The 27,431-nt window shown below is 47.3% G+C and overlaps 1 protein-coding gene across 3 annotated transcripts in view; it reads right to left on the bottom strand.

Moving 5' to 3' along the window:
- Kif3c (kinesin family member 3C) overlaps positions 1–26,902 on the bottom strand; it is a 45,114-nt gene extending 18,212 nt beyond the window's left edge. For all 3 annotated transcript variants that reach the window (XM_004663739.2, XM_045150226.1, XM_045150227.1), the window contains exons 1-5: positions 24,681–26,902; positions 3,228–3,329; positions 2,468–2,590; positions 910–1,028; positions 240–356 (exon numbers count right to left, since the gene is read on the bottom strand). In XM_004663739.2, coding sequence (XP_004663796.1) covers positions 240–356; positions 910–1,028; positions 2,468–2,590; positions 3,228–3,329; positions 24,681–26,231 — 2,012 coding nt within the window. In that variant the 5' untranslated portion in view covers positions 26,232–26,902. The remainder of the gene's footprint in view (positions 1–239; positions 357–909; positions 1,029–2,467; positions 2,591–3,227; positions 3,330–24,680) is intronic.
- Positions 26,903–27,431: the final 529 nt, after the last annotated feature.

Here is a 27,431-nt window from a genome sequence, read left to right as displayed (position 1 = left end):
TAGCATCAATGGAACTGTCAAATGACTGACACACACAATCTTTTCCTCTCCGACTGGTGAGATTTTTTTTTCACCTACAAAATATGCTACGAAGCTCTTCCTCCATCTGCATCCCCTTATTTATTCCCTGATTCCACAACATCTATCTCCCAGTAGGCAGAGCCTCGAGCCCTTACCACCCCCCAGCAGGAGGGGGCTTGCAAGTCCCTAGGTCCAGACGACTGGCTAGAGAGACTTACACTCCAGCAGGCACCAATGGCTGGAACTTCCACTGCTCTTCTTCACAGTCCAGGAAGAGCCGGTTCATGATCTTGTTCTTCTCCTCAGGGGGGATGAAGTTCTCGATGATTAGGTACCTGGGGAGCAGGAATGAGGTAGAGACAGGGAGTGGGGGGAGTGAGAGACTCAGTGGTAGAGGCAAGTGAGAAGGTAGAAAAACAAAATATGGGAGGGAAGAGATCCCTAAAGAAATAGTGGAACTTGAAAACCACTGCTTCTAATGCAAAGATTGTAGGCTCAGGGCTTCAGTGTTCAATTTAACCAGAACCCATCATGCACTTGGGCAGGGGAAGAGCAGTTAATCCAAGTCAAACAATCTCCAGACCTGGCCTAGCCCTTCTTCCTCAGACATATTTTATTTTTAAGTCATATAAACTATGCATGGTGGCCTACACCTGTAATCCCAGCACTCGGAGGCAGAGGCAGGAGAATTGTTACAAATTCTAGACACCCACGCTGGGCTACAGAATGAGACCTTCTCTCAAAAGACCACAAAACAAAAAACATAAGGATGCATGAATGAGCATACTGTCGAGATGCGACCTTTAGTATAAGAGCAGTTTTTAGAGAGGCCCTGAGGAGTATAAGGAGATTATGGGGATCCCCAGCGGGAAGAGGAGCCAGCCCTACTTGAGCTTGAGTTCCCGGGTCTGCTCATTCTGTGCCTCCTCCAAGTCCTGCCGAACACGGATGTACTCATCATGCTGGTCCTGGATCTCCGCCTTCACCGCCTGCAGCTTGGCGTAGAGCTGGGTGAGGACAGGTGCAGCTCAGAGGCTACTCAGTGTGGCAAAAGGACCCAGTCACCACCCTGGGGGGGGCCCATGGGCTGCAGGCTCAGATCAGGATGAGGCTGAAGATCCTGGCCTGAGCCTCTCACTGCTGCCCCACTCCCTATGGATCAGATGGGTTACTTTAAGGCTTTGTGTTGCCCTGTCCTGTTGTGTGTTGTCCACTGCTCCTTCTAATCCCCACCCCCATTAGGGCCTGTGGCCATTACCTGCTCTCTCTTTAGTTGCTGTTAGCATCGTAGAATGTTCAAACTGGAAGGGACCTGAGAGAACTTTCAGTCTAACATCCTCCTTTTGTAGATGAAACCCAGTGGGGGGGGGGGGGGGGTTGCCGGAGAGATGGCTTAGTGGTTAAGGCGCTTGTCTGTCAAGCCTAAGGACCCAGGATCGATTCCCCAGAACCCACATAAACCCAGATGCACATGCATCTGGAGTTCATTTGCAGTAGCTAGAGGCCCTGGAGTGCCCATTCTCTCTCTCTCTCTCACTCTCCCTCCCTCCCTTCTTCCCTCTAATAAATAAAAAATATTACTAAGAAAGAAAGGAAGGAAGGAAGGAAGGAAGGAAGGAAGGAAGGAAGGAAGGAAGGAAGGAAGGAAGGAAGGAAGGAAGGAAGGAAGCCTGCCCAGGCATAGACTGGATAAAATGTCACACAACTATCAACAGAAAAATGGAACTAGGACTTGAGTCTTGTTTAGAAACAGGGTTGGGGTTGGAGGTTGAACAAGTTGTGAAGGTAACGCACTCCTAGTGGAGTTTGGAGATCAGCACTACCTTCCTGTTTCTTGCTAACCCAGTGAGCAGTGACCATGGTAACTGCCATAGTGGCTGGGCCTGGCCTACCCAGCTCCGGGTAGCCACAACAGCAGCCCTGGGCCCTGGGGACTCTCTAAACTCTTTCCAGAATAGAAGCTGGTAACTTGCTTACTTTCTACCCTAGACCCTCATCTCATGTACACAGATTTCATACAGTCCTACTGACCAGAATCTTGTCTCTTGACTTGGTGTGGAGGACCTTGTTCTCCCTTCCTGAGCTTCCCCAGGCATGAGTTTCCTTCTCAGGCCTTCTCACATTCTCTGGCCCTTCTCCCTTTTCAGGCACAGCTATCAAAGCTATGATTCATTGGTGATAGTGAAAAGGGAAAAGTTACCCAGGTCTATGGAGATGGCACCTTCATACTAGAAGTGACAGTTGGCAGCCTATAAATCAAGACAAAAGGCTCTATTTCACCCTGATACCAGACCCCTGCCTCCCAGACAGTATAGCAGGGGCTCGGTAGTTTATAAACAGTGGGGAGGGGACCTTGATGCACATGCCCCTTGGGTAGGTGACTCTCTTGGACAGAGTCTTTTCACCCTCAGCACACCCTGGCCCATCCTGCTCTAGCACACCTCACCTTTTTGAGTTTCTTGGTTTTGACCTCTACCTCCTGCTGCAGGGATGTGTAGGTGCCCCGGAGCTCCATGGTCTCCTCATCTCGGAGCATCATCTCCTGCTGCATTTCCCGCTCACGGCGTTTCTAGGCCAAGGCAGGATAAGAGGATCTCTAAGGAATAGCACCTACTGGAGGAGAGCTAAAGGAGCAGAGAGGCTGGCTCACTTTGACTGTCACAGGAACCCAGATGCTAGGAGGGAGACAGGGGTACCTCCTGGCTTACTTATATCCACTGCTCCACCCAGTACTAAGTGGAACCCTAGACATGGACCCATCTTCTCAGCTCTTATAGATAAGCCTTTGTCTGTGACTGGAGATCTCAGCCCTAAGACTGGGCATACTTTAGCTGTATATATAGACGCCCATCACACTGACTTCTAAGTTCCACCCTCCTTTCCTCATATAGCACCGCAGGTAGTTGGTAACCAGCAAACTGTGGTTTTAGTGATTTAGGCAATAGCCATACAGTTGGCCATTAACTTGAGTCCTTATGGCATTAGCAGGCATGACCAGGTGCCTTGTGGAGACTGACATCATGGAGAGCTACCCCTTCCTGTCACCCACCAAGCAGCAGGGCCCCTTCTTCTAGAGGAAGGTCCTGGGCTAGTAGACCTATGGAATCCAGAGTGGTAGGGCTGGATTCTCAGCACTGTCATCCAAGGATCCTGAGTCCATGGTGGCTTATAGCCCAATCCACCCAGACATGTCTTAAGACCATTACCTGCTCAGCAATCTCCTGACGCTTCAGTTCCAGCATCTTCTGCTGCTCGTTAGTGTGATCCATGATGTTCCTGCCCCCGATAAGCAGCTTACTCTCCATGGCCTAGGGACAGAAGGGTGTCTTTGAATACAGTCACAGCACCCCTAGTTTGGGACCTTTTGATTATTTAAGACAATGTTTCACATAACCCAGAGTGGTCTTGAACTTGCAGTACAGCTGAGCAGATCCTCTTGCCTCTACCCCCTCCTAAGTGTCAGGATTATAGACATAGGTCCTTTTTGTTGTTGTTTCTTTTTCAAAATGTATTATTGTATTATTTATTTGACAGAGACAAAGAGTGAGTATGGACAAACCAGGGCCTCCTGCTGCTGCAAATGAACACCAGAGGCATGTGCCACCTGCTGCATCTGGCTTTATGTGGGTCCTGGGGAATCAAATCCAGGCCCTCAGGATTTTCAAGCAAGTGTCTTTATCTACTGAACCACTTCTCCTACCCTATTGTTGTTTCTTTGAGATACAGTCTCATTATGTAACCCCTGGGTAAAGTAGAACTTACTAAGCAGGTTGGCCTTGAACCTGTGATGATCTTCTCATCTCTGCTTCCTGACTGCTAGGATTGCAGACATGTGGCACCACACCTGACTCTGCATGCTCTCTCTTCTCTTGCTCTCTTTCTTTCTCTCATAGGGTTTCATACAACCAAGGTTGGACTCAAACTATGTAGCCTAGGATGACCTTAGATTTCTGATCCTCCTGCCTCCACCTCCCAAATCCACCCCTAAGAGGACCACAGAGCACAGATTTTGCTCTGTGGATATTCTAGGACTGGACACAGGTACGTCTCAGGTGGGAGTCTCTTGGCTCTCAGTAAGAACGGAGTTTTCCCCTCCAGCCTCTGGAGTCCCAGTACAAGGCTCCCAATGTGGACAATGGGAGGCAAAGAGAGGAAACCCGTGAGGGATTATAGAGCACTTGATCTCTTTGCTTGGTTCACTATGCCTGTGAGGAGGATAGAAGGCAAACTAATCCTGGCAGCCAGGTCCCAGGATGGGGAGAAAAAGATAATGACCAGGCATCCAAGCCTTTACAACTATTACTGACTCAAGAAGACAGCTTGCCAATTGGACATCAGGAAAGGACTATGGTGGTTTAATTCAGATGTCCCCTATAACCTTAGGTGTTCTGAATGCCATGTGCCCAGCTGATGGCAAGTTGGAATTAAGCCCTCCTGAAGGGATTGTATTGTTGGAGGTGGGCTTATGAGTGTTATAGCCAGCTTCCCCTTGCCAGTGTTTAGCATACTCTTCTGTGGCTGTTGTCCATATGATGTTGGCCAGGAGGTGAGGTCCACCTCCTGCTCATGCCACTGTTTTCCCATGCCATCATGAAGTTTCCCCTAAAGTCTGTAAGCCAAAATAAACCTTTTTTCCCCCCACAAGCTGCTCTTGGTCACGTGTTTTCTGCCAGCTATGTGAACCTGACTACAACAAGGGTGTAATTGTATGCTGATGTGGAAATTAGAAGGAAAATTCAAGGAAGAGAGTCTACAAAATCTGGAGGGGAATAGGGCCCAAGAGGTGGCATGTGCATTCAAGACAACACAAAAGGCTCTGAATCCACCCACTATGCTGGGGGCCATGGCAAGCTGCACCCTTTACTTCTCACATCTATGTATCAGAACGCCATAAACATGTGCAGAACACTGTTGATGTTGAAGGAAGCCTCCAACAACTGTTATCTTCCTCCGTCTCTAAAAGAGGGACTGTTCATGTCCTCATGTAGCAAATAAAAATGTTGAGAGTGACTAGCATCAGGTCATACAGTTAATAAGTAACGAGAAGGAGCAATTCACACTGAGAGCCCAGAACTATATGAAAGACCTGTGAGTACTTGGCACAGACCAGTAGTGCTTCTGGCTCCATAAAATGCATTGTCACTACTGCCAGTAAGAGCACACCCTCTCCCTTGCCTCACACCAGGGCAGCAGGTTGCTCACTGATCTCACTTCAGGCCTCTTGGAAGGTTGGTATCATGAAATGAGGAGGATAGAAGGCAAACTAAGGAATTTTTTCCCAGTGGAACCAGCTGACTTGCCTAAGGACTCTCAAAGCTGGGGTGCTGGGCTGGAGAGATGGCTTAGCGGTTAAGCACTTGCCTGTGAAGCCTAAGGACCCCAGTTCGGGGCTCGGTTCCCCAGGTCCCACATTAGCCAGATGTACAAGGGGGCACACACGTCTGGAGTTCGTTTGCAGAGGCTGGAAGCCCTGGCGCGCCCATTCTCTCTCTCTCCCTCTATCTGTCTTTCTCTCTGTGTCTGTCGCTCTCAAATAAATAAATAAATAAAATTAAAAAAAAAAGCTGGGGGTGCTGTCAGACTTGGGGAGCAGGCAGCCACCTGTGAGAGCCACATCACTGGGAACAGAGCAGGACAGAGGTGAAGGGTTTTCAGAGGCTGGGGCTGTGCAAGGTGCCAGTGAATTGCAGAAGCAGGAGCCTCACACCAGCCTCACATAAGGCCAAGCAGAGAGTGGCGGGCTGTTCATGATGTCTACCACAGCCACCTGTGCCCTTCATTATTCATTTCACCACCCACCCCATCACTATGGCATCATGACTCCCCTTTATTCAAGGTTGAAGCAACCCTGAAAATGAGTAACTCCCTAAATTGTGTGTGTGTATATGGGCACACTCATGCCATAGCACAATGTGGAGGTCAGAGGACAACCTCAGAGTACTAGTTATCTATTTGTTTGATATAGGGTCTTCTTACTTTTTACTTATTTATTTATTTTAGAGAGGAAGAAACAGAGAGAGAATGAGGAACAGGCAGAGAGAGAGAGAAAGAGAGAGAGAATGGGTATACTAAGGCCTCTAGCCACTGCAAACGAACTCCAAATACACGTGCCACCTTGTACATCTGGCTTACATGGGTCCTAGGGAATTGAACCTAGATTCTTAGGCTTCACAGACAAATGCCTTAACTGCTAAGCCATTTCTCCAGCCCCTCTTCTTACTTTTTACCACTGTGAAGGTCACATTAGTTGGCCTATGAACTTTGGGATTCCAGATGTGTGCCACTGTACATCTGGATTTACATGAGCTCTGGGGATCCAAACTCCAGTCATCAGGCTTGCACAGCAATTGCTTTTAAACCACTACAGCCATTTCCCCAGCTCTTGCCTGCAAAGCCATAATGATCTGACTTTGATTCCCTAGTACCCATGTAAAACCAGTTGCACAAAGTGGTGGTTCATGTGTCTGGAGTTCACTTTCAGTGACTAGAGGCCCTGGTGTGCCAATTCTCTTTCTTGATCTGCCTCTTTTTCTCTAATAAAAAAATAAATTGAGGGCTGGAGAGATGGCTTAGCGGTTAAGAGCTTGCCTGTGAAGCCTAAGGACCCCGGTTCGAGGCTCGGTTCCCCAGGTCCCATGTTAGCCAGATGCACAAGGGGGCGCACGCGTCTGGAGTTCGTTTGCAGAGGCTGGAAGCCCTGGCGCGCCCATTCTCTCTCTCTCCCTCTACCTGTCCTTCTCTCTGTGTCTGTCACTCTCAAATAAATAAATAAAAATTTAAAAAAATAAAATAAAAAAATAAATTGAAGCTGGGCGTGGTGGCGCACACCTTTAATCCCAGCACTCGGGAGGCAGAGGTAGGAGGATTGCCATGAGTTCGAGGCCATCCTGAGACTCCATAGTGAATTCCAGGTCAGCCTGGGCTAGAATGAGCCCCTACCTCGAAAAACCAAAAAACATAAATAAATAAATAAATAAAACAATAAATAAATAAATAAATTGAGCCAGGCGTGGCGGCACACACCTTTAATCCCAGTACTCGGGAGGCAGAGGTAGGAGGATCTCTGAGAGTTCGAGGCCACCCTGAGATTACATAGTGAATTCCAGGTCAGCCTGAGCTAGAGTGAGACCCTACCTTAGAAAACCAAGAACAAAACAAAAAATAAATAAATAAATAAATTGGAGCTGGGTGTGGTGGCATATGCCTTTAATCCCAGCACTTGGGAGGCAGAGGTAGGAGGATCACCATGAGTTTGAGGCCACCCTGAGACTACATAGTGAATTTCAGGACAGCCTGGGCTACAGTGAGACCTTACCTCAAAAAAAAAATTAAAAATTACCATTCTCCATTTGATGAAAATTATCTGATCCTAACACTACTCATTAAATGATAGCTGTGGGCAATCAGTTATGTGCCAGAAAAGAAAGGGGAGAGGGGGGAAGGAGTAATTCTTTACTGCTCCCAGAAGACACTGGTTTTTAATATGCTGCCACAGCTAAAAATCCAGCAGCAGCTGACCAGGCACCTCAGTGAAGGCTTTTGAAAGCAAAACACATTATCCCCTTGCATAGGCCATGATACAGCTGAATCTGGAATACTGTGTACAGTTCCCTTACTGAGTCTCCAGAGGCTCAAACGAGACCAGAGAGGGCAACAGGGAACTTCACAGGGATATTGTAAGAGGTTGAAAAATAGGACTCCTCAGACTGCAAAGATGAAATAAAGGTTAAGAGGCTAGGCCTGGGAACAATTCAGAATGTCTACAAGAAGAAGAGAGCCAGACGTTTCCATTCAATATTCACAGGCAGAATAAGTATATACCTGGAGTTTGAAAGATGCATTTTTTTAAATTTTTTATTTATTTATTTGAGAGTGACCGACACAGAGAGAAAGACAGATAAAGGGAGAGAGAGAGAATGGGCGCACCAGGGCTTTCAGCCTCTGCAAACGAACTCCAGACGCGTGCACCCCCTTGTGCATCTGGCTAATGTGGGACCTGGGGAACCGAGCCTTGAACCGGGATCCTTAGGCTTCACAGGCAAGTGCTTAACCGCTAAGCCATCTCTCCAGCCCAAAAGATGCAGTTTTTAAGACAAATGAAAGGAAATTTTGCCAGGTACAGTGAGTGATACATGCCTATAAATCCAAGCATTCGGGAAGTAAAGGCGGAAGGACAGGAGTTCAAGGTCAGCCTGGGGTACATAATGAGCTTGAATTTTAGGTCAGCCTGGACTACAAGGGATCCTGTCTAAATAAATAAATAAGTACATAAACAAGTAAATAAGTAAAGCAAATATATAATAAATAAAATCACCTTAGCTGGGGAGATGGCTTGGAGGTTAAAGGTGCTTGCTTAAAATCAATTCAGAAGTAAAATAAGAAACCTCACTTATTTCCTACCATGGTTATTAAGTTTCTTTCATCGTTCTCCCTCCCCCATTATATTTTTTTTGTTGTTGTTGTTGTTTTTTCCAGAGGTAGGGTCTCACTCTAGGCTATGCTGACCTGGAATTCACTATGTAGTCTCAGGATAGCCTTGAACTCACAGCAATTCTTCTACTCTGGGATCCTACTTCTACTTTAATCCCAAGGCATATGCCACCCCTCCTGGCTTATCATTTTTTATTATCTATAAATTAGCATGTGTGTGCATGTGTGCATGCCAAAATCTCTTCCTGTTGCAAAGGCAGGCCCATCAGGCTCTAAGCGGGTGGCTAGGGAATTGAACCTTGGGATTGCATTGCAAGCAAGCACATTTAACCATTGAGCAATCCTCAGACTCATTATCACAGTTATTCTTTCTTAATTTCTTATTTATTTATCTGAGAGAGGGAGGAAGAGAGGAAGAAAATGGGTATACCAGGGCCTGCAGCCACTACAAACTCCAGATACACGCTCCACCTTGTGCATCTGGCTTTACATGGCTACTGGGGAACTGAACCTGGGTCCTTAGGCTTTGAAGACTAATGCCTTAATTGCTAAGCCATATCTCCAGCCCCTTTTTTAATTTTTTATTTATTTATTTGAGAGCAACAGACACAGAGAGAAAGACAGATAGAGGGAGAGAGAGAGAATGGGCACGCCAGGGCTTCCAGCCTCTGCAAACGAACTCCAGACGCGTGCGCCCCCTTGTGCATCTGGCTAACGTGTGACCTGGGGAACCGAGCCTCGAACTGGGGTCCTTAGGCTTCACAGGCAAGCGCTTACCCGCTAAGCCATCTCTTCAGCCCATCCAGCCCCTTTTTTGATTTTTTGAGGTAGGATCTCATTTTAGCCCCAGCTGACCTGGAATTCACTATGTAGTCTCAGAGTGGCCTCGAACTTATGACAATCCTCCTACCTCTGCCTCCCAAGTGCTGATTAAAGCATGAAGCATGTCCACCACCATGTCCAGCCCAAGTTTTTTTTTTTTACATATGCACATATCATTTTTCAATTCTACAATTATGCTTAAAATATAAGGTAGACTGGCTGACCGTGCACACAGCCCCAGAGAATCTCTAGTCTTCACTTACCATAGGACTGGGCTTACAGGTCTTAAAACTTTTTTTTTTTTTTTTTTGGTCTTTCAAGATAGGGTCTCACTCTAGTTCAGACTCAGGCTGACATAGAATTCACAATGTCTCAGGGTGGCCTCGAACTCATGGCAATACTCCTACCTCTGCTTCCTGAGTGCTGGGATTAAAGGCATGGGACACCACACCTGGCTTAAAACTCTCTTTAAATATAGTTTGGATGGGGGACTGGAAAGATCGCTTAGAGGTTAAGGCACTTGTCTGCAAGGCCTAAAGACTCATGTTTGACTCTCTAGGTCCCACATAAGCCAGACACACAAAGTGACACAAGCATATAAGGTTGCACATGCACACAAGGGGGCACACGCATCTGGAGTTCCATGGCTGGAGGCCCTGGTGTGCCAATCTCTCTCTCTCACACACACACACACACTCACTCAGTCACTCTCGCATTAAAAAAAAAAAAAGGCCAGTCTGTTGGGCTTGCCTCAAAAAAATTAAATAAAAAATATTTTTGATGTCAGGTGTGGTGATGCACACCTTTAATCCCAGCACATGGGAGGCAGATGTGGGGAGACTGTTGTGAGTTCAAGACCACCCTGAGACTACACAGCGACTCACAGGTCAGCCTGGATTAGAGTGAGGCTCTACCTTGAAAAATATTTTTTTTGGAGCTAGGCATGGTGGCACATGCCTTTAAACCCCAGCCTTTGGGAGGCAGAGGTAGAGCAATCTCTGTGAGTTAAAGGCCATCCTGAGACTACATAGTGAATTCCAGGTCAGCCTGGGCTAGAGTGAAACTCTACCTAAACACACACACACACACACACACACACACACACACACACACACATATAGATATAGATATGTATATAGTTTGGGGTGGGGAGATGCCTCAGTGGTTAAGGAACTTGCCTGCAAAGCCTAACTACCTGGGTTCGATTCCCCAGTACTCATATAAAGCCAGTGCACAAAGTAGTTGCACGCATCTTGAGTTTGTTCATTTGCAGTGGCAAGAGGCCCTGTCATACTCTTATTAATTCATTCTGTCTTTCTCTCTCTCTCTCTCTCCCCTTCTCTTTCTGCTTGTAAATAAATAATTTTCACATTTTTTATTTATTGGAGAGACAGAAAGAGGCAGAGAGAAAGAGTGTGTGAGTGTGAACGGGGGGAGGGGAGGAGAAGGCCCAGTACTCATTAAGTACTCATCTTAAAGCTACAGTGGAGACAGCCAATTTTGGCCAGTCTTTGGGGACCATAAGATTCTCTCATGACGGAGAAGCCAAACAGACTCTGCCCCAACACTGCCAGCTATTCTGTGACAGACTGTTGGAGATAGGAGTCTCAACTGCAACTTGCTGGACACTGGACCAGGTTCCTTTTACCTTAAGCATATTATTTAATCATCAGAAGAACCTTATGATATCACTATTGTGGTCTCCATTTGACCTGAAAGAAAACTAAAGGTCAGACAGGTGAAGTGATTTGCTTGAGCAGAGCAGGGTATTATCTGAACATTTGCTTTCTAACTCTAAGTCATCAGCTTTTCTCTGAGTTCAGGTAGGAAAATGTCTTGGAGAAAATCAGCAATGGATGTTTGGTTTTTGAGTTTTGTTTTTGCAGCACTGTGGATTAAACTCAGAGCCCCATGCATTCTAGGCAAGCCTTCTACCAGTGAGGCATGCTCCCTGCCCAAGCTTAGTTGACTCACAAGCTATCAGTCAAGCTCAAAGCACCATAGCTTTCTGTCTAGCTAAAGTAGTTTCTGCTTATCTCAGAAGCCTATCTCATGGCTGGGGAAATGGCTCAGTTGCTAAAGGAACTTGAATGCAATTCCCCAGTACCCACATAAAGCCAGATGCACAAAGTGCAGTGTGTGGAGTTTATTTCTAGAAGCAAGAGGCCCTGGCACACCCATATTCTCTCTTTCATAAATAAGAATATTTTTAAAAGAAGTCTGGGCTGGAGAGATAGCTCAGCTAGTAAAGTGCTTGCAAACATGAGGATCTGAGTTCAATTCCCAGTACTCCCTGAAGAAACAAACAAGCTGGGTGTGGTGGTGCACCTTAAATGCCAGCACTTAGAGGCAGAGTAGTAGGATCTCCAGTGAGTTCAAGGCCACCCTGAGAGACTACATAGTGAATTCTAGGTGTGCCTGAGCTAGAGTGAGATCCTATCTCAAAAAACCAAGCAAACAAACATTTAAAAAATAAGCCGACCTCATAAGATACTTCTGTCTATTGGGACTCTTATGCGACAAGTAGGTTTGGGCTTGATCCATGTGCTAAGGGAGAGTGTTAGTATCATGAGTCCCAGAGAAAGACTAAAGCCTGAATGCTCATGGGAAGGACGGACTCACATGACCAATAGTGGAGTAACATAATGAGTACTGGGGAGCTGGAGAGATGGCTTAGTAATGAGGGTGCTTGCCTGTGAAGCCTAAGAACCCATGTTCAACTCTCCAAGTCTGACATAAGCCAGACACACAGTGATACAAGCGCATAAGGTTGCACATGTGCACAAGTTGACGCACATGTGTGGAGTTTGATTACAGTGGCTGGAGGCCCTGGCACACCAATTCTCTCAATATATCTCTTGCTCTCACTCTCTCGCATTAAAAAAAAAAAAAAAAAAAGCCAGTCTGGGCTGGAGAAGATGGCTTAGCGGTTAAGGCATTTGCCTGCAAAGCCAAAGGACCCTGGTTCTGAAAGGCCCAAGAATTCAGAAGCCCAGAAATACTATCACGTTCCAAAGGGAGCTTAAGCGGGCCCCTGCATACCTCAAACTCCAGGCTTTACTCTCTGTTGGAAGCAAGTAAAGAATCCCTCTTCTCATTATATCAGAGCCCGCTCCTAATATAAAACTAGGTAAAAAGGGCATGAGATAGCCCTCAAGAATGGGAAATGAGTAATGAAGTGAACCACTTATTTGGTTTCTGTAAATAGCCTGCACCATAAGCCTTAATAGCCCACACTGTAAGCCTTAGTAGCCTGCACCATAAGCTGTAGCAGCCTGCCTCAGACCACCAAGGTCATAGGAGGCTGATACCACACTCTGCTACCCCCACCCAAGGACCTGCGCAAATGCTGACCACCAAGGTCATAGGAGGCTGATACCACACTCTGCTACCCCCACCCAAGGACCTGCGCAAATGCTGACCACCAAGGTCATAAGAGACTGATTGGTCCACGAGGGGCTTGAACAAATTAAACTAATTGGCTTAGAAACTATGGGGTGGCACAAACTGACTGGCTTGCACCCTGCGGGCTCCTGATATTAAAAAAATGATTGGTCCAATGCACAGGCTTTGTTAGAAACCCTATAAAAACTGTCCCGTTCCTGCATTTGGGGCTCTGCAGTCCTGTACCCCTGTGTGGTGTACGACTGTGGACCCCAGCACGCTTGGAATAAAATCCTCTTGCAGTTTGCATCAAGACCGCTTCTCGTGAGTGATTTGGGGTGTCACCATATCCGGGCAGAGCGTGGGGTCCCCATCTTGGGATTCCTTCAGTTCAATTCCCCAGGATCCATGTAAGCCAGATGCATAAGGTGGCACATGCATCACGATGTTGGGCTTGCCTCAAAAAATATACATATATATATACTGGGCATGTGAGTGACAGTTTGCCCTCATGTGCTCTGCCACCCTCTCTTGCAACGCCTAAGGCATCAGACCTCTGGACTTCAGAGGTTTCATTTATAAAGTGGGAGAGCACCTGTTCCCTTGCAGACTTGGAGTAAGAAGGGTGAGTTAGATAACAGATATGAAAATGCTTGGTAAATGATCATTACAATAATCCAGTCAAGGACTGGGTATAAAGGCCTGGGTTTGAGCCCTAGCGCTGAAAGAAAAAAAAAAAAATCAACAAGTAAATATTATGGTAATTCACTGATTTGGTGTATCATTGGTATGTGCCCAACACATACTGCAAAAAGCCAAACAAAACAACCAGTTCAACAGACCGTGCTTCTGTCTCTTAGAAATGACAGCTACGTCTACCATCAGTCTTCTTTCTTCTTTTCAGGATCCCTGATTGTGGGTCTTGAGGAGTCAGCAGTAAGGGAAGAAGAAATGAGAGATGAAGAAGAGGGGATGAATAGGGCTATTTTCAGATGAATAGTGCTATTTTCAGCGATTCTCTACCCTAGGGACATAAATCAGGACATTGTGTCTGAGTCTCTTCCTTGGACAGCTCAAAATACAACATAAATGACTAATGTTTCAAGTACTAGGAATTCTCTCATTAGAAGAAAGAACAACTAGAAATTAGGAAAAATATCAGCCAGGCAGTGAGGTGAGCTGTGTTCTAGTCCCAATTTTGTGTACTAGACAAGGTGGGATTGTCAAGAAATGCTTAATCAAACTTAGAAAAAAGAAGAAAGAAAAAGGTCAGCCCTTTTACATCAGTGAGCAAAGCATGAACATCACGACCAACCCATATTTTATTACCCTCATTTATAGCTTTCTACAGAGTTCTAGAAACCTGGGATGCAAATTCAGGCTGCAAAGTGGAGGTGACCTAAGGATGCATACTGAGTAGCCCCAGTGTTGGACAGGTAACTGCGGGGGCCCAGAGGGTCATCCTGGGTTACAGAGCCTCTAGGCTCTTAGCCAAGTTTCAATTATTCTCCATCCTTCACTACCTCTCTTCTGAACAGGCTGACCCTGGGCCCCTGGCCCACTGCTTTCAAGGTGAGTCAGAAAATAGTGCGCAGAGCATCTACTGATTGGATCATTTCTTAATATTCACTACAAGAGGAAGACTTGTCCCAATCACAGGTTACCAATACAATAGTGGATACAATTAAATCTCATAAACTCCAGATTTCCCTCAACTAGGACATGTACACTTTTGGTACTAGGGACTGAACCTAGGGCCCTTACTACTGAAATGATGAGTTAAGCATCCCAGGAGACAGGAGTTCCCATTGGGATCTATTAACCAGAGATCTGGCATAAATCCTTCTTTTCTGAGCAGATGCTGCAATGTGGATGGGAAGACCATGGACTGTGGAACCAGCCACACACAGCCTCATAATTTTAGCCTACCACATTCTTGGCATGAGACATTCCTTAATCTGCCTCAGGATCCTTATTGTCACATGCAAAATAAAAACAGTACTGCTTCATGGTGCTATTGAGAGGATGGAATAAAACAGTATATTATAAAGAACATGTCAGGGTGCTGGAGAGATGGCTTAGTGGTTAAGGCACTTCTCTGTAAAGCCCAAGGATCCAGGTTTGATTACCCAGTACCTATGTAAGACAAATGCATAAGGTGGCACATGCACCTGGAGTTTGTTTGCAGTGACTAGAGGCCCAGGTGTTCTCATTCTTTCTCTTTTTCATAAGTAAATAAATTAAATATAAAAAATTTAAAAAGAAAAAGAACAAGGCTGGGCATGGTGACACATGCCTTTAATCCCAGCTCTTAGAAGGCCAAGGTAGGAGGAATGATGTGAGTTTAAGGTCAGCCTGAATGAATTCTAGGTCAACCTGGGCTAGAGTAAGACCCTACCTCGAATAACAAAAACAAAAAATAAGAACATGTCAGTGGGTTAGTATTGCAGTCAGGTTCGCATTGCTGGTAGAAATCACCCAATCAAGAGCAGCTGGTAGAAAAAAGAGGTTTGTTTTGGCTTATAGGCTCAAGGGGAAGCTCCATGATGGCAGGGGAAAACAATGACATGAGCAGAGGGTGGACATCACCCCCTGGCCAACATAAAGTGGATCATAGCAACAGGAGAGTGTGCCAAACACTGGCATGGGAAAACCAGCTATAACACCCATAAACCCACCCCCAATAATATACTGCCTCCAGAAGGCATTAATTCCCAGATCTCCATCATCTGGGAACCTAGCATTCAGAACAGTTTATGGGGGACACCTGAATCAAACCACCACATTCTACCCCAATCAAACCACTACATTCTACCCCAATCAAACCATCACATTCTACCCCTGGCCTCCATAAACTGACAACCATCCACAATGTAAGATGCAAAGCATTTGTCCAACTTTAAAAGTCCCCATAGTTTTTTTTATCAATTCCTATAATGTCCAAACATCCCCATAATCCAAGATCTTTTTTAAATTTTTGTTTATTTTTATTTATTTATTTGAGAGTGACAGACAGAGAGAAAGAGGCAGAGAGGGGGGGGGGGAGAATGGGCGCGCCAGGGCTTCTAGCCACTGCAAACGAACTCCAGACACGTGCGCCACCTTGCGCATCTGGCTAACGTGGGTCCTGGGGAATCAAGCCTCGAACCGGGGTCCTTAGGCTTCACAGGCAAGCGCTTAACTGCTAAGCCATCTCTCCAGCCCAATCCAAGATCTTTTAACTGAGCCATAATACCAAAAAAAAAAAAAAAAACCCCAAAAACCATAATAGCACAGAATAAATATTCACACTGCAAAAGATGGCGTTGGGCATAGCAAAGAAATACTCAAGCAATATATGATTTAAACAGAACAAACACAAAACTCTGTAGCTCCAAGTCCAATAACTCTAGCCAATGACAAGTCTCTGATAATCCTAAACAGCAACAAGTCTCTGGAGTTCCAATTCCACCCCTCCAGCTAGGCTACTCACAGTCCTGGAAAACTTCAACCGGGATGCAGCTTTCCTTGGCAGCCATCTCGTGGTCCAGGCATCTTCACTGCAATCCATGCATGGTTCATCCTCATGGCTCCATGCAGGCATCCAGCAAACCTGCTTCACACTGCCCATGACCATTTCCAAAACACAAGACCATGTTGCAAACTCAATGACCTCTTTCCTGCATTTTTTATATTCTACAACACCAGGTAGGGTGCCAATTTGTTAATCCAGTGGGGAATAAAGCAAACTTTGAAGAACAGGACATTCCTTCAGCATTCAGGCCCTTTCAAAAGACTCTACATTCTTCCAGTTGCCCCAGTACAGGTCAACTGGCCCAATCTCAAAGATTGTAATCTCTCAATTGCAGCTGAACGGGCAGCAGTTCACCCAAAGAATTTATTTCTGTACTATATTCCTCTGTTCACACCAGTTAATTTCTACACAAAGCAACCCTGCACAACTTCTCAGGACACGGGCATACCAGCAAGCTTCTCACACAAACTGCCAGCTCAGTCCAAGCAAAACTCTTTCTCACCCTCATAAGCCAAACGTCACAGTCCATAGTTCTTACTGCATTCAGATCTTTCAACTCTAACCAGAATAGTCCATCAAGTTGTACTTACAGCACTGCAAGGCATCTCTTAGGCCAAGATTTCAAATCCTTCCATATTCCTCTTGAAAATTAGCTCCAAAAGGCCAACGCTACACAGTCAGGTGTCTAGCAGCAATCCCACTCCTCGGCACCACTTCACTGTTGCACTCAAGTTCACATTGCTGTTAGAAATCACCCAACCAAGAGCAGCTTGTGGGAAAAAGAGGTTTATCTTGGCTTACAGGCTCAAGGGGAATCTTCACGATGGCAGGGAAAATGATGGCATGAGCATGGTGGATGGACATCATTCCCGACCAACATCAGGTGGACAATAGCAACAGGACAGTGTGCTAAACACTGACAAGGGGACACTGGCTATAATACCCATAAGCCCGCCCCCAACAATACACCACCTCCAGGAAGCTTTAATTGGTAATCAACATCAGCTGGGGAGAATAGCATTCAGAATACCTAAGTTTATGGGGGACACCTGAATCAAACCTCCACAGCTGGGGAGATGGTTCAGCAGGTAAGAGTGATTGTTGCACAAATATGAGGGCCTGAGACCACCTTAGCTTGATTACCCAAAATCCATGTAAATAGCTCAGCACAGCCATGCACGCCTTTAGCCCCAGCACTGTGGGGAGCACAGATAGGACAATTGCTGGGCCTCTCACTGGTCAGCCAGTCTGACTGGAAAAAAAAGCAGCACCCCCAGTTCAAGGAATAAAAAGGAATGGCTCTGGAGGGATGACTTAGTGGTTAAGGCATTTGCCTGCAAAGCCAAAGGATCCAGGTTCTATTCCCCAGGACCCACGTTAGCCAGATGCACAGGGTAGCACGTGTCTGGATTTTGTTTGCAGTGGCTGGAGGCCCTAGCGTGCCCATTCTTTCTTTTACTCTTTCTCTCTGTCAAATAAATAAATAAATAAAAATAAAAAATAGTTTTTTGAAAAAATGAATTATATGGATGAGTGAAAAAGAGGTCATTTGATGTTCTCCTCTGGCTTCTGTAGGCATGCACACATGCATCCACTACATACCCACCACACCACAGACACATGCCCCAAAAAGAGGGGCAGCATATCAGAGTGTTTGACATTAAGCGTGCAGGGATTAAAAAAAAAAAAAAAAGCAGCAACATTATTATTACTATGACCATTGGCATTTTTCCCACTGGTCCACTGAAGAATGGAAGAAGGTCCATTACCTAGTACAATAGAAATAGCTTAACCAAGGCCCGGAAGTCTCTGTTAGGAATATCTAGGAGTTAGAAGACCAAAAGTTCAAGGCCAATCTCTACTACTTAGTGAGTTTTAGGCCAGCCTGGGTGGTCTACATAAAAATCTGCTCCAGGACTGGGTGTGGTGGTACATACATTTAATCCCAGCACTCAGGAGGCAGAGGGTTGAAGATTGCCATGAGTTTGAGGCTACTTTGAGACTACATAGTGGATTCCAGGTCAGCCTGGGCGAAAGTGAGACACTAGCTCAAAAAAAAAAAAAAAAAAAAAAAAGAAAGAAAGAAAAGATCTTTTCAGGGCTGGAGAGATAGCTCAGTAGTTAAGGCACTTGCATGCAAAGCCTAACAATGCTTGTTGGCTTCCCCAGTACCCCTGTAAAGCCAGATGCATAAAACGGCACATGTTTATCTGCAGTGGCTGGGGACCCTGGTGTACTCTTTGTATGTCTCTCTTCTCTCTATCTCTCTGCTTGCAAGTAAATACACACACACAAACACACATACACACACATATATAAATACACATATATGTTGCTTCAGCCGGGCATGGTGGCACATGCCTTTAACCCCAGCACTTGGGAGGCAGAGGTAGGAGGATCACCATGAGTTCAACGCCACCCTGAGACTACATAGTGAATTCCATACATACCTTGAACCCCCCCCCCAAAAAGATAGACTGATAAATAAATATTCTAGATATACCAAATTGTAAGTGGGGGTGGCCTATCACCTCTGAGCACTGACATCCACACTGGCATAGAGCTGGATCTAAGAAGAAAGGGACAGTTCTCTTATCCACTCAAACATAACCCCAGTTGGGTAGCTCCAGAAGAAATGCCCCAGGCCAGGCACAATGGCTGGCAGGCTAGTGTTAATATCAAAGTCTTCCTCCTGATCTAAACTCTAGGCCTTTGATCCTGGTTCTCAGCTCACAATGAGAACATTATCACAAGTCACTTCATCCAAACCCATGTATCTGAGGGCTGGAAATGACCAAGGGCAATATGATAACACTCTTCCAGCCATCACACAGCATGAAAAACCTAAACTGGACCAATGTGCCTTTTGAGTCTCCTTTCGATAACCACAGAGAAAGGTGGGCTCTAGCCAAGAGCCCCTGACTTACTGCCTGGGAAATCAACCCAATGTTGGGTTGGTTCCACTGCTCATTTTCTGCCTGCACTTTGTGTTATCTGCAGCCTGTGTCTCCTCCAAACACCTTCCTTTCCTCTTAAGTAACTAAAATCAAAATTTTAGAAATTATCTACTCCAACCCCTCAAAACATTATTGTTTTGAAAATTGTTTTGAAATTATTATTAATTTCAAGGTGGGTGTGGTGCTTGCACCCACCCATTACTTTATAGTAATCCCATTACTGGAGAGGCTGAGGTAGGAATCCCTGTATCTCTGTCAGTTATAGGCCAGCATGAGCTACAAAGTAAGTTTCAGGTCACTCTGGCCTAGAGACAGACTCTGCCTCAAAACAAAAAACAAAATTCAAATTAAAGTAGTCACTTAAAATTTTTCTTAGGGGCTGGTGAGATGGCTTAGCGGTTAAGCGCTTGCCTGTGAAGCCTAAGGACCCCGGTTCGAGGCTCGATTCCCCAGGACCCACCTTACCCAGATGCACAAGGGGGCGCACGTGTTTGGAGTTCATTTGCAGTGGCTGGAGGCCCTGGCACGCCCATCTCACTCTCTCTCTCTCTCTCTCTCTCTCTCTCTCTCTGCCTTTCTCTCTGTGTCTGTCACTCTCAAATAAATAATAAAATAATAATAATTAAAAAAAAGAAAAAAAAATTTTCTTAGGGCTGGAGAGATGGCTTAGCAGTTAAGGCACTTGCCTGCAAAGCCTAAGGACCCGTGTTCTACTCTCCAGGAACCACATAAACCAGACGCACAAGGCGCCACAAACATGCAAGGTAGCACATGCGCACTTGGTGGCGCCATGCATTTGGAGTTTACAGTGGCTGGGGGCCATAGTGCACCAATTTTCCATCTCTCTCTCTCTCTCTCTCTCCCCATGCATGCTCTCTCATAAAAAAATAAAGTAAAAACACAAATTTTCTTGCATAATTAAATTTGTTGAGAGGGGTCTTCTCCCTGTCTACATGCACTCACCAGTCATGCCAGTGTGGGTACTATGCCCAAACATTTGAGCTTTCTCTCTGCAGTTTCAAATAGCTGAGTCTTTACTAAGCATTGTGTGTCTGTGATGTCAGTTACTCCTCCTACTTCAGAGGCCTAGATTGCTATGAAGCCCCTCAGTCACCCGAAGATATGACAGAAGTATGTGGCTGGCTAATGATCAATGGTACACAGAGTGCTGGTCACAATCACAAACTCACTTATCTGTACACCTAGCATCCCAAGGCCCATAGTAAACATAGTAAATGTGGTAAAAGTAAAAGGGGAGATAAAGAGATTTTAGAAGTCAGGCATGATGTTTGTATATACTGAGGGGAGCCACCGCAGGCAAGACAGACTGTCAGATGAGTCAGGCGCAGCAAACCAAGGCACTGTGTTACTGCAGCTGCGCTTAGCTGGCCCCTAAGGACAGTGTGAACTGGAGGAAGGAAGGAGATATGGCACACGGGAGTGGAGATGAAGCCTAAATTAGAAAGTGGGGATAGAAGTGAATTGCTAATAGGGAACAAAAGTGCAGCCGGATGTGGTGGTGCATGTCTTTAATCCCAGCATTCAGGAGCAGAGGATGGCTGTGAGTTCAAGGCTACAGAGTGAATTCCAGGTCAGCCTGGGTTAGAGTGAGACCCTACCTCCGAAAAAAAAAAAAAAAAAAAAAAAAAAACACCACACCTCAGCTTATTTCTAGGAGGGTCCCAAGCTCCTGCTTCCTGAGGTCTCTGAGACTTTTATGCCTTGCTCTGCAGGGATATGACAATGCTGCTAGGATGTCAGGGTAAGGAAGGAGTTAAACTAACAACAAAGATGTCAGTTCTGGACCTCTGCTTAGCAGACAGAAGTCATTCTATTCATTTTGGTGCTTTCAACCTATTTCAAATGCCCTAGTGCTATAATCTCATTTCACCATCAGTGCAACCTGGGAAAAAGGTGGGATTGGATTGCTATCTCTACTGGCTGCTCCCTCAGGACTGTTTCCAGCATCTCAGAACCATGAGGTGCCAAATGCTGAACTCACTGGTGCCTAAGTGGCTGCATGGAGAGTCTGGGTCCTCTGTCTGGGCTTCATTCTGGCCTTACTCAGTGCTGACTGTCCTGGGATAAGTGTGATAGAAGTCACAGGATATGGACTCAGTCTCCAGAGTTTCCCAGGCTAAGCTCCCCTGCCCTTAGCTTACATTGAAAAGCAGGGGCCTAATGACCACTTCACCCACTCCCAGGGGAAATATTCCAGGCTTCTCTTTATAAAGCAAAAGGGAACCCGAGGCTTAGAGGGGTTATACTTCTGGGGTAAGAATTCCAGTACTGGTTGGGCGTGGTGGTGCACACCTCTAATCCCAGCACTCGGGAGACAGGGGTAAGAAGATTCTGTAAATTCAAGGCCAGCCTGAGACTACATAGTGAATTCTAGGTTAGCCTGGGCTAGCATGAGAGATACTACTTCGAACAAAAAGAAAAAAAAATAGCCAGGTGTAGTGGTGCACACTTTTAGTCTCAGCACTGAGTAAGTAGGCAAAGGGAGGAGGAGCGCCAAGACTTTAAGGCTACCCTGAGACCACCTAGTGAATTCCAGGTCAGCCTGGGCTATAGTGAAACCCTACCTTCAAAAAAAAAAAAATTCCCAGCACTAGCTACCCTGATTGTATGTATATATTGGCATTTTTGAGACAGGGTTTCACCAAGTTGCTCAGGCTGGCCTCAAACTGTTGGATTCAAGCTCGTATCCTATCTCCATCATCAAAGTAGCTGGAACTTCAGGTGTAGGCCACTGTACAGTTTCAATCTGATTGCCTTTAAAAAAATATTTTATTTATTTATTGGAGGGAGGAAGGGAGGGAGAGAGAGAGAAAAACAAATAGAATGGCCTCCAGTCACTGCAAACAAACTCAAGATGCATGTGCCAACCTATGCATCTGGCTTATGTGAGTAATGAGGAATTGAACCTGGGTCCTTAGGCTTTGCAGGCAAATGTCTAAACCACTAAGCCATCTCTCCAGTGCCCTCCCCCCACACACAGAGTGCCTTTTTTTAAAGGCAAGATCTCACTGTCTAACCCTGGCAGGCCCAGAACTTGCTATGTAGACCAGGCTGGCCTCCATCTTGCAGAGATTCTCCTGTCTCTCTCTGCTTCCTGAGTGCTAAGATTATAGGCCTAAACTATTTACTATATCCAGCCACCTAGATCTCTTGACTTTTCTATTACCTGTGTCCTTACATTGTCTTAGATCCAAAAATCTTTCTGAAGAAAGCTAGTTTCCAATAACAAGAACCTTCAGCTGAGGCTGAGAATGGCTCAGCAAAGCCTGTTGGCCCAGGATTTGATTTCCCAGTACCCATGTAAAGCCAGATGCACAAAGAAACACAGGTATCTGGAATTCCTTTGCAACAGCAAGAGGCCTTGGCACACCTGCATGTACATACTCTCTCTCAAATAAATAAATAAATATTTTTATATTTCTATTCACTTATTTGAAAGAGAAAAAGGTAGGTGTGGGGGAGAGAATGGGCACGCCAGGGCCTCTAGCTGCTACAAACAAACTCCAGACACATATGTCACCTTTTGCAGCCAGCTTACATGGGTCCTAGGGAATCGAACTTGGGTCCTTCAGCTTTGCAAACAAGTGCCTTAACCACTAAAGCAATATCTCCAGACCATACACATTTTCTTAAAACCCTTCACTCTGGACCTTCTACCCATTTCCTCAGGCACCTGAAGTGTTTGTCTTCATTATCCTCTCTTCTTAGCTTCATTGCTCCCATTAAGGGGACAGAAGATGTCTTGGGAATGAAACCAATGACTGATGGACCAGATAAGATTTAAGACCACCATCCTGCCTGCTAGATTTCCCCACCTCCATGATTGCTAGGCAGGGCTAGGGTAACAGCATAGCCTTAACATCCTGCTGTTCCTAGGATGGCTCTACCAGTGCTCAACTCCTGATCCTTCCCTTGAGGAAGCAACCCTGTGAGCTCACAAGGTAAATTAAATATTAAACAAGCCAGGCCAGAACCGCTGGTGCAGCAGCACATTCCTAACAGACAATGCACAAGACTCAGCTGTCACTCTTCCACTGGGTGTGGGCTGGGCTTCCTTGCTCCCAGCCTACACTCCTAAGAATGAATAAGAAATGACAGTGTTTTGCTCTCTAAGTAAACCTCATGGTTCCCTGTGCTCTTCCTCTAACCTCCAATGAAGGCTCTAGGGAACTGGAAATGCCTGGAACGTTGAGCTGAGGCATCTGCTACCTATGGATATAGTTAGTTGGTAGAATGCTTGCTTAGCATGAAAAACCATGGGTTTGATCCTCAGCGCCACATAAAGCCAGGAGTGGAGGCAAATGCCTATAATTCTAGCACTGGGGAGGGTAGAGGCTGGCGGATCAGAAGTTCAAGGGTATCCTTGACTAAACAGTGAGTTTAAGGCCAGCCAGGGATACATGAGACCCTGCCTTAAAAGAGAGAGAAAAAGAGAGAGAGAGAGAGAGAGAGAGAGAGAGAGAGAGAGAGAGAGAGAGGACACAGATCTGTGATTGGTTTAGTAGCTTAGCTTCACATAGGGCTGAAGGCTCTTAGGGGAAAGACACTGAGGCCCTGACATCTCTCAGGGGAATGGGGAATTGGGTATTATCAGAAGAAGGTCTGATTATGCAAGCCAGTTAGCTTGTTTCTCAGGTTAATACAGGTCATAGAATTGTCACATTGGAGTTGATCCTCCATGCTAAACTATTTCACAAGAAGGAACCTGAGGAAAGGGGAAACAACATACCAGGTCACCCAGTGAGCTGCAGCCTAGGAGGCCTACTCCAGGTCTCTGGTGTATAACCCAGCACTCTTTCCACCTTACCTCCTGCATGACCACTTGAATCTCCTTCCCATTGACACCAAGTAGAGTGGGCCTGTCACTGTTTGGCCCTGCCAGTCCATGGCCCACTGGGCCATTTTTACACAAAGCAAAAGTCACTTATGGTCCTGCCTTGCCATCAAAGAGTCGTCATACTCTTTCAATTCTTCACTCTCAGGTCTGCCACGTTTTAATATGGAACCTTGGTCCTGTCACTTCTCTGAGCCTTAGTTCCTCACCTGTAAGATGGGAACTTAAGAACTGCTACCTTGAATGGCCATTATAGGGATCCAGTGAGACACTACAAATGGGGTTATCTTACAAACTATTAAGTGCTCTCCAAATGTCAGATATTGTTAATATGACGTGAGGTCTGAAGAGGCTACTGAAGGACAAAGTGTCAGGAGGAAGCACTCAGGAATGAGCACCCACACTCAGAGAGGTAAGGTTCTACCTGCCCTTCCCATAGGCCTGACCTATCCTGTGAAGATGGAACAGCAGCAGATCAGACCACCCACATTCACTGGCTCAACACACCTGACCACTTTGCTTGGTATGTATGCATGCATGTAAGTATGCCTGGGTACCCAGTGTCACAGTAATTTGACCGTTCCAAGGACAGTGGGCAATTCCGCAATTCAGGACAGTTCACAAACCCTCAAAGGACAGCCTGTCAGCCAAGACTCTTGTGGGGACCTCTCCCGCTGGGGTCCTCTGAAGTTCTTACCTTGTACTTGGCTGCAAGCAGCTCTGTGGCCTGCTGCTCTCGCCGCAGGTCCTCCAGCATCTTCTCTTTCTCCTCCAGCAGCTTCTGCTTCTCCTCGCTCACCAGGCTGCGGTCGTCCTGGATGGCGGCCTTCTCTTCCTCCAGCCGCTCTTTCTGCTCCTGCAGGTAATTCTCCATGTTTTTCTCCAAGGCTGACTCCAGGATGGGCTGGGGTGGGTGGTGGTTGTTGTTGTTGTCATCCTCCTCTTCAGCCACCCAGGCCTCAATCACAGGACCCTCTGGGTACCCAGGTGGGGCTGACACAGCCTTCTTCCTGCGGCTGCTCTTCCTCCGGGGCCTCTTCCCCAACATGCCCTTTTTCTCCAACTGGGCCTTCAGACGGGCAATTTCCTCCTGGAATTCCCGTAGCAGCGTGTCTTTGGGATCTTCATTCACCCGGGGCTTGTTCTTGATATTCTTAGCTCGGTTGGCAAAGCGAAGGGTGGAGAGGCTCTCATCGTAACTGTGAGAAGCTGGGCCCAGTGTGGCTACCATGATGGTCTTGGCATTGCCCCCCAGAGAGTCCTGGAGCAGCCGGGTGAGCTTGGAGTCCCGATAGGGGATGTGGGTACTCCTGTTGCCCGCCAGAGCAGCAATCACATTGCCCAGAGCAGACAGGGAGAGGTTGATTTTAGAGGCTTCCTTAGGCCTTTCTCCATTGCCTCCGCCACCTCCATTACCACCACCTCCATTACCACTACCAGCTGTGGACTGTGTGGTAGGCCCTCCACCAGTGTTGGGGCCTGCCTTGTTCTGCCTCTCACTGCCGGCCAGATCTACCAGGTTGAGCTTGCCCACTCGGATGTGGTCCTGGCCATCCGAGCCGCGCTCACTGCACTCCACTGTGATGACAAAGATGGCATGGGAGCGGGAGCTGACCTCGTTCATATGGGTGCTGCCCACTGCTCGGGTCTGGTTCCCCAGGTTCATTACATGCTCGATCTCCTTGACATTCTTAGTGACAAAGGAGGAGAGGTCCTTAATGTAGACACCAGTCTCAGGATTCTCCTTCAGCTCTAGCCTCTTTCCTGGCTCCTTGGATAGCAAGTCCCGAATCTCCTCCTGGTAGATCTCTAAGTAGGAGGCCCGGACCAGGTACTGCTGGTTCTGAGAGCGGGAGATGTGCGTGAAGATGTGCTCAAAGGCATTGGGGATGACCCCACGCAGCTCCGGCTCCACCCAGGTCCCCTGCATGGTGTAGGTCTTGCCAGTGCCCGTCTGGCCATAGGCAAACACTGTGCCATTGAAACCCTGAAGCACCGAATCTATCAGGGGCCTCACAGTTTCATCATACAGGTCTGCCTGCTTGGAGCTGGAATCATACACAGCGTCAAAGGTGAAGGTCTTGGGCAATTCCCCAGGCGCCGCGCGTGGGTTCCGCAGGGTCACCTGGCCCAGTTTTACGTCCATGGTCAGAATCTGCTCGTGACCAGCAGCCTCCTCCTTCCTACTGAGGGGGCGGCACCGGGCCACCACCTTCAGGGCTTCGCTGGATTTGGTCTTACTGGCCATCTTGCCGTTCTGTCCTTCCTGCTCGGCCCCTCCGCAGCCTGGGCGGTCTTCCTGTCCGGCTTCTAGGTCGGGATCAGCTGGGCCGGCCCAGCCCCCAGGCGCCGCTCTCAATCCGCATGCAGCCTCTTAGGGTGGGGATGCTGAGAGGTAGCCCCAAGGCTGCTGCAGTCCGGGCCTCCACCGGTCTCCGGTCCCTGGCGCACCGGCTGGGGAGGTAAAATCAGGCAGAATACCCCGGCAAGCGCGCCAGCCTCAGGGCAGTGCCCGGAGCCCGCCCCATGCCGGGGCAGAGGGAGCGCTGCCGTAAACAGCTTCGCCAACAATGAAATAAAGGAAGATGGAAATAGGATGGGGGTGGGAGGCAGAGATGTCTTCTCCACACCCTCTTTCTTCCCCTAGGGATCCATGGCCGGGGACTGCAGGTCCTGGGCGGCCCGACCCTCCGGAGCACAGGCTCACCTGAGTCCTCTCCCCGCGGCCGGGGGATCATTCATTGCAGCCAGCGCGGCGGCTGCAGCCTCCCGTCCTCCTTCCCCGCTGCCGCCACGGGAGAATGGGAGAATGAGAGAAAAACAGAAGGCGATGGGGCGGAGCAGCGGCGGGAGAGTGATGTTGCGGCCGCCGCGCTGCGGCCCCAGCTAAGTCTCCCGGCTGGGGTGGGGCAAGGGGCGGGGCCACAGGGCGAGGGGCGCGAGCCCGGCGCGGCCGGTGGGCGGGAGGCTGGGCTGCATCGCCCCAGCACCCAGCCGACCCCTCCGGGATGACAGACTCGGGTGCCCACCCAGGTTCTGCGCCCACCAGTCGGGTGCAACGCAGCCACCGCCCGCCGTCACCCCACCGAACCCAAGCATGCTGGGAAATGTAGTCCTGCCTTTGTTAACCGGGTTCTGGCAGGTTGGTAATGCCTTCTCCAGCCTCGCGACTGGGAGACCCTCCCTCTCCTGCGTACAACCCTCCTGTGACTGCTGAGGTTGCAACACCCACGCTTATTTCCTCAGCAACCACCATCCTCGGTCTTCCACTATTCCTGTCTGCCTGCAGATAGGGACATGTCAGATCGTCACCAGGCCTCCTAGAGCTTAATTTCTAAATATTGCTAGTCCATGTCATTCCTTTCTCTATAACGGTTTAATTCTCACCTTCCTTCTGTCATGTCTGCACATGCATGCTGGCCTTGGTCCATACCACCACGGCTTTACA

The sequence above is a fragment of the Jaculus jaculus genome, chromosome 5, assembly GCF_020740685.1.
Source record: "Jaculus jaculus isolate mJacJac1 chromosome 5, mJacJac1.mat.Y.cur, whole genome shotgun sequence".
NCBI lineage: Eukaryota > Metazoa > Chordata > Mammalia > Rodentia > Dipodidae > Jaculus > Jaculus jaculus.
This window is presented reverse-complemented; position numbering and strand designations above follow the sequence as displayed.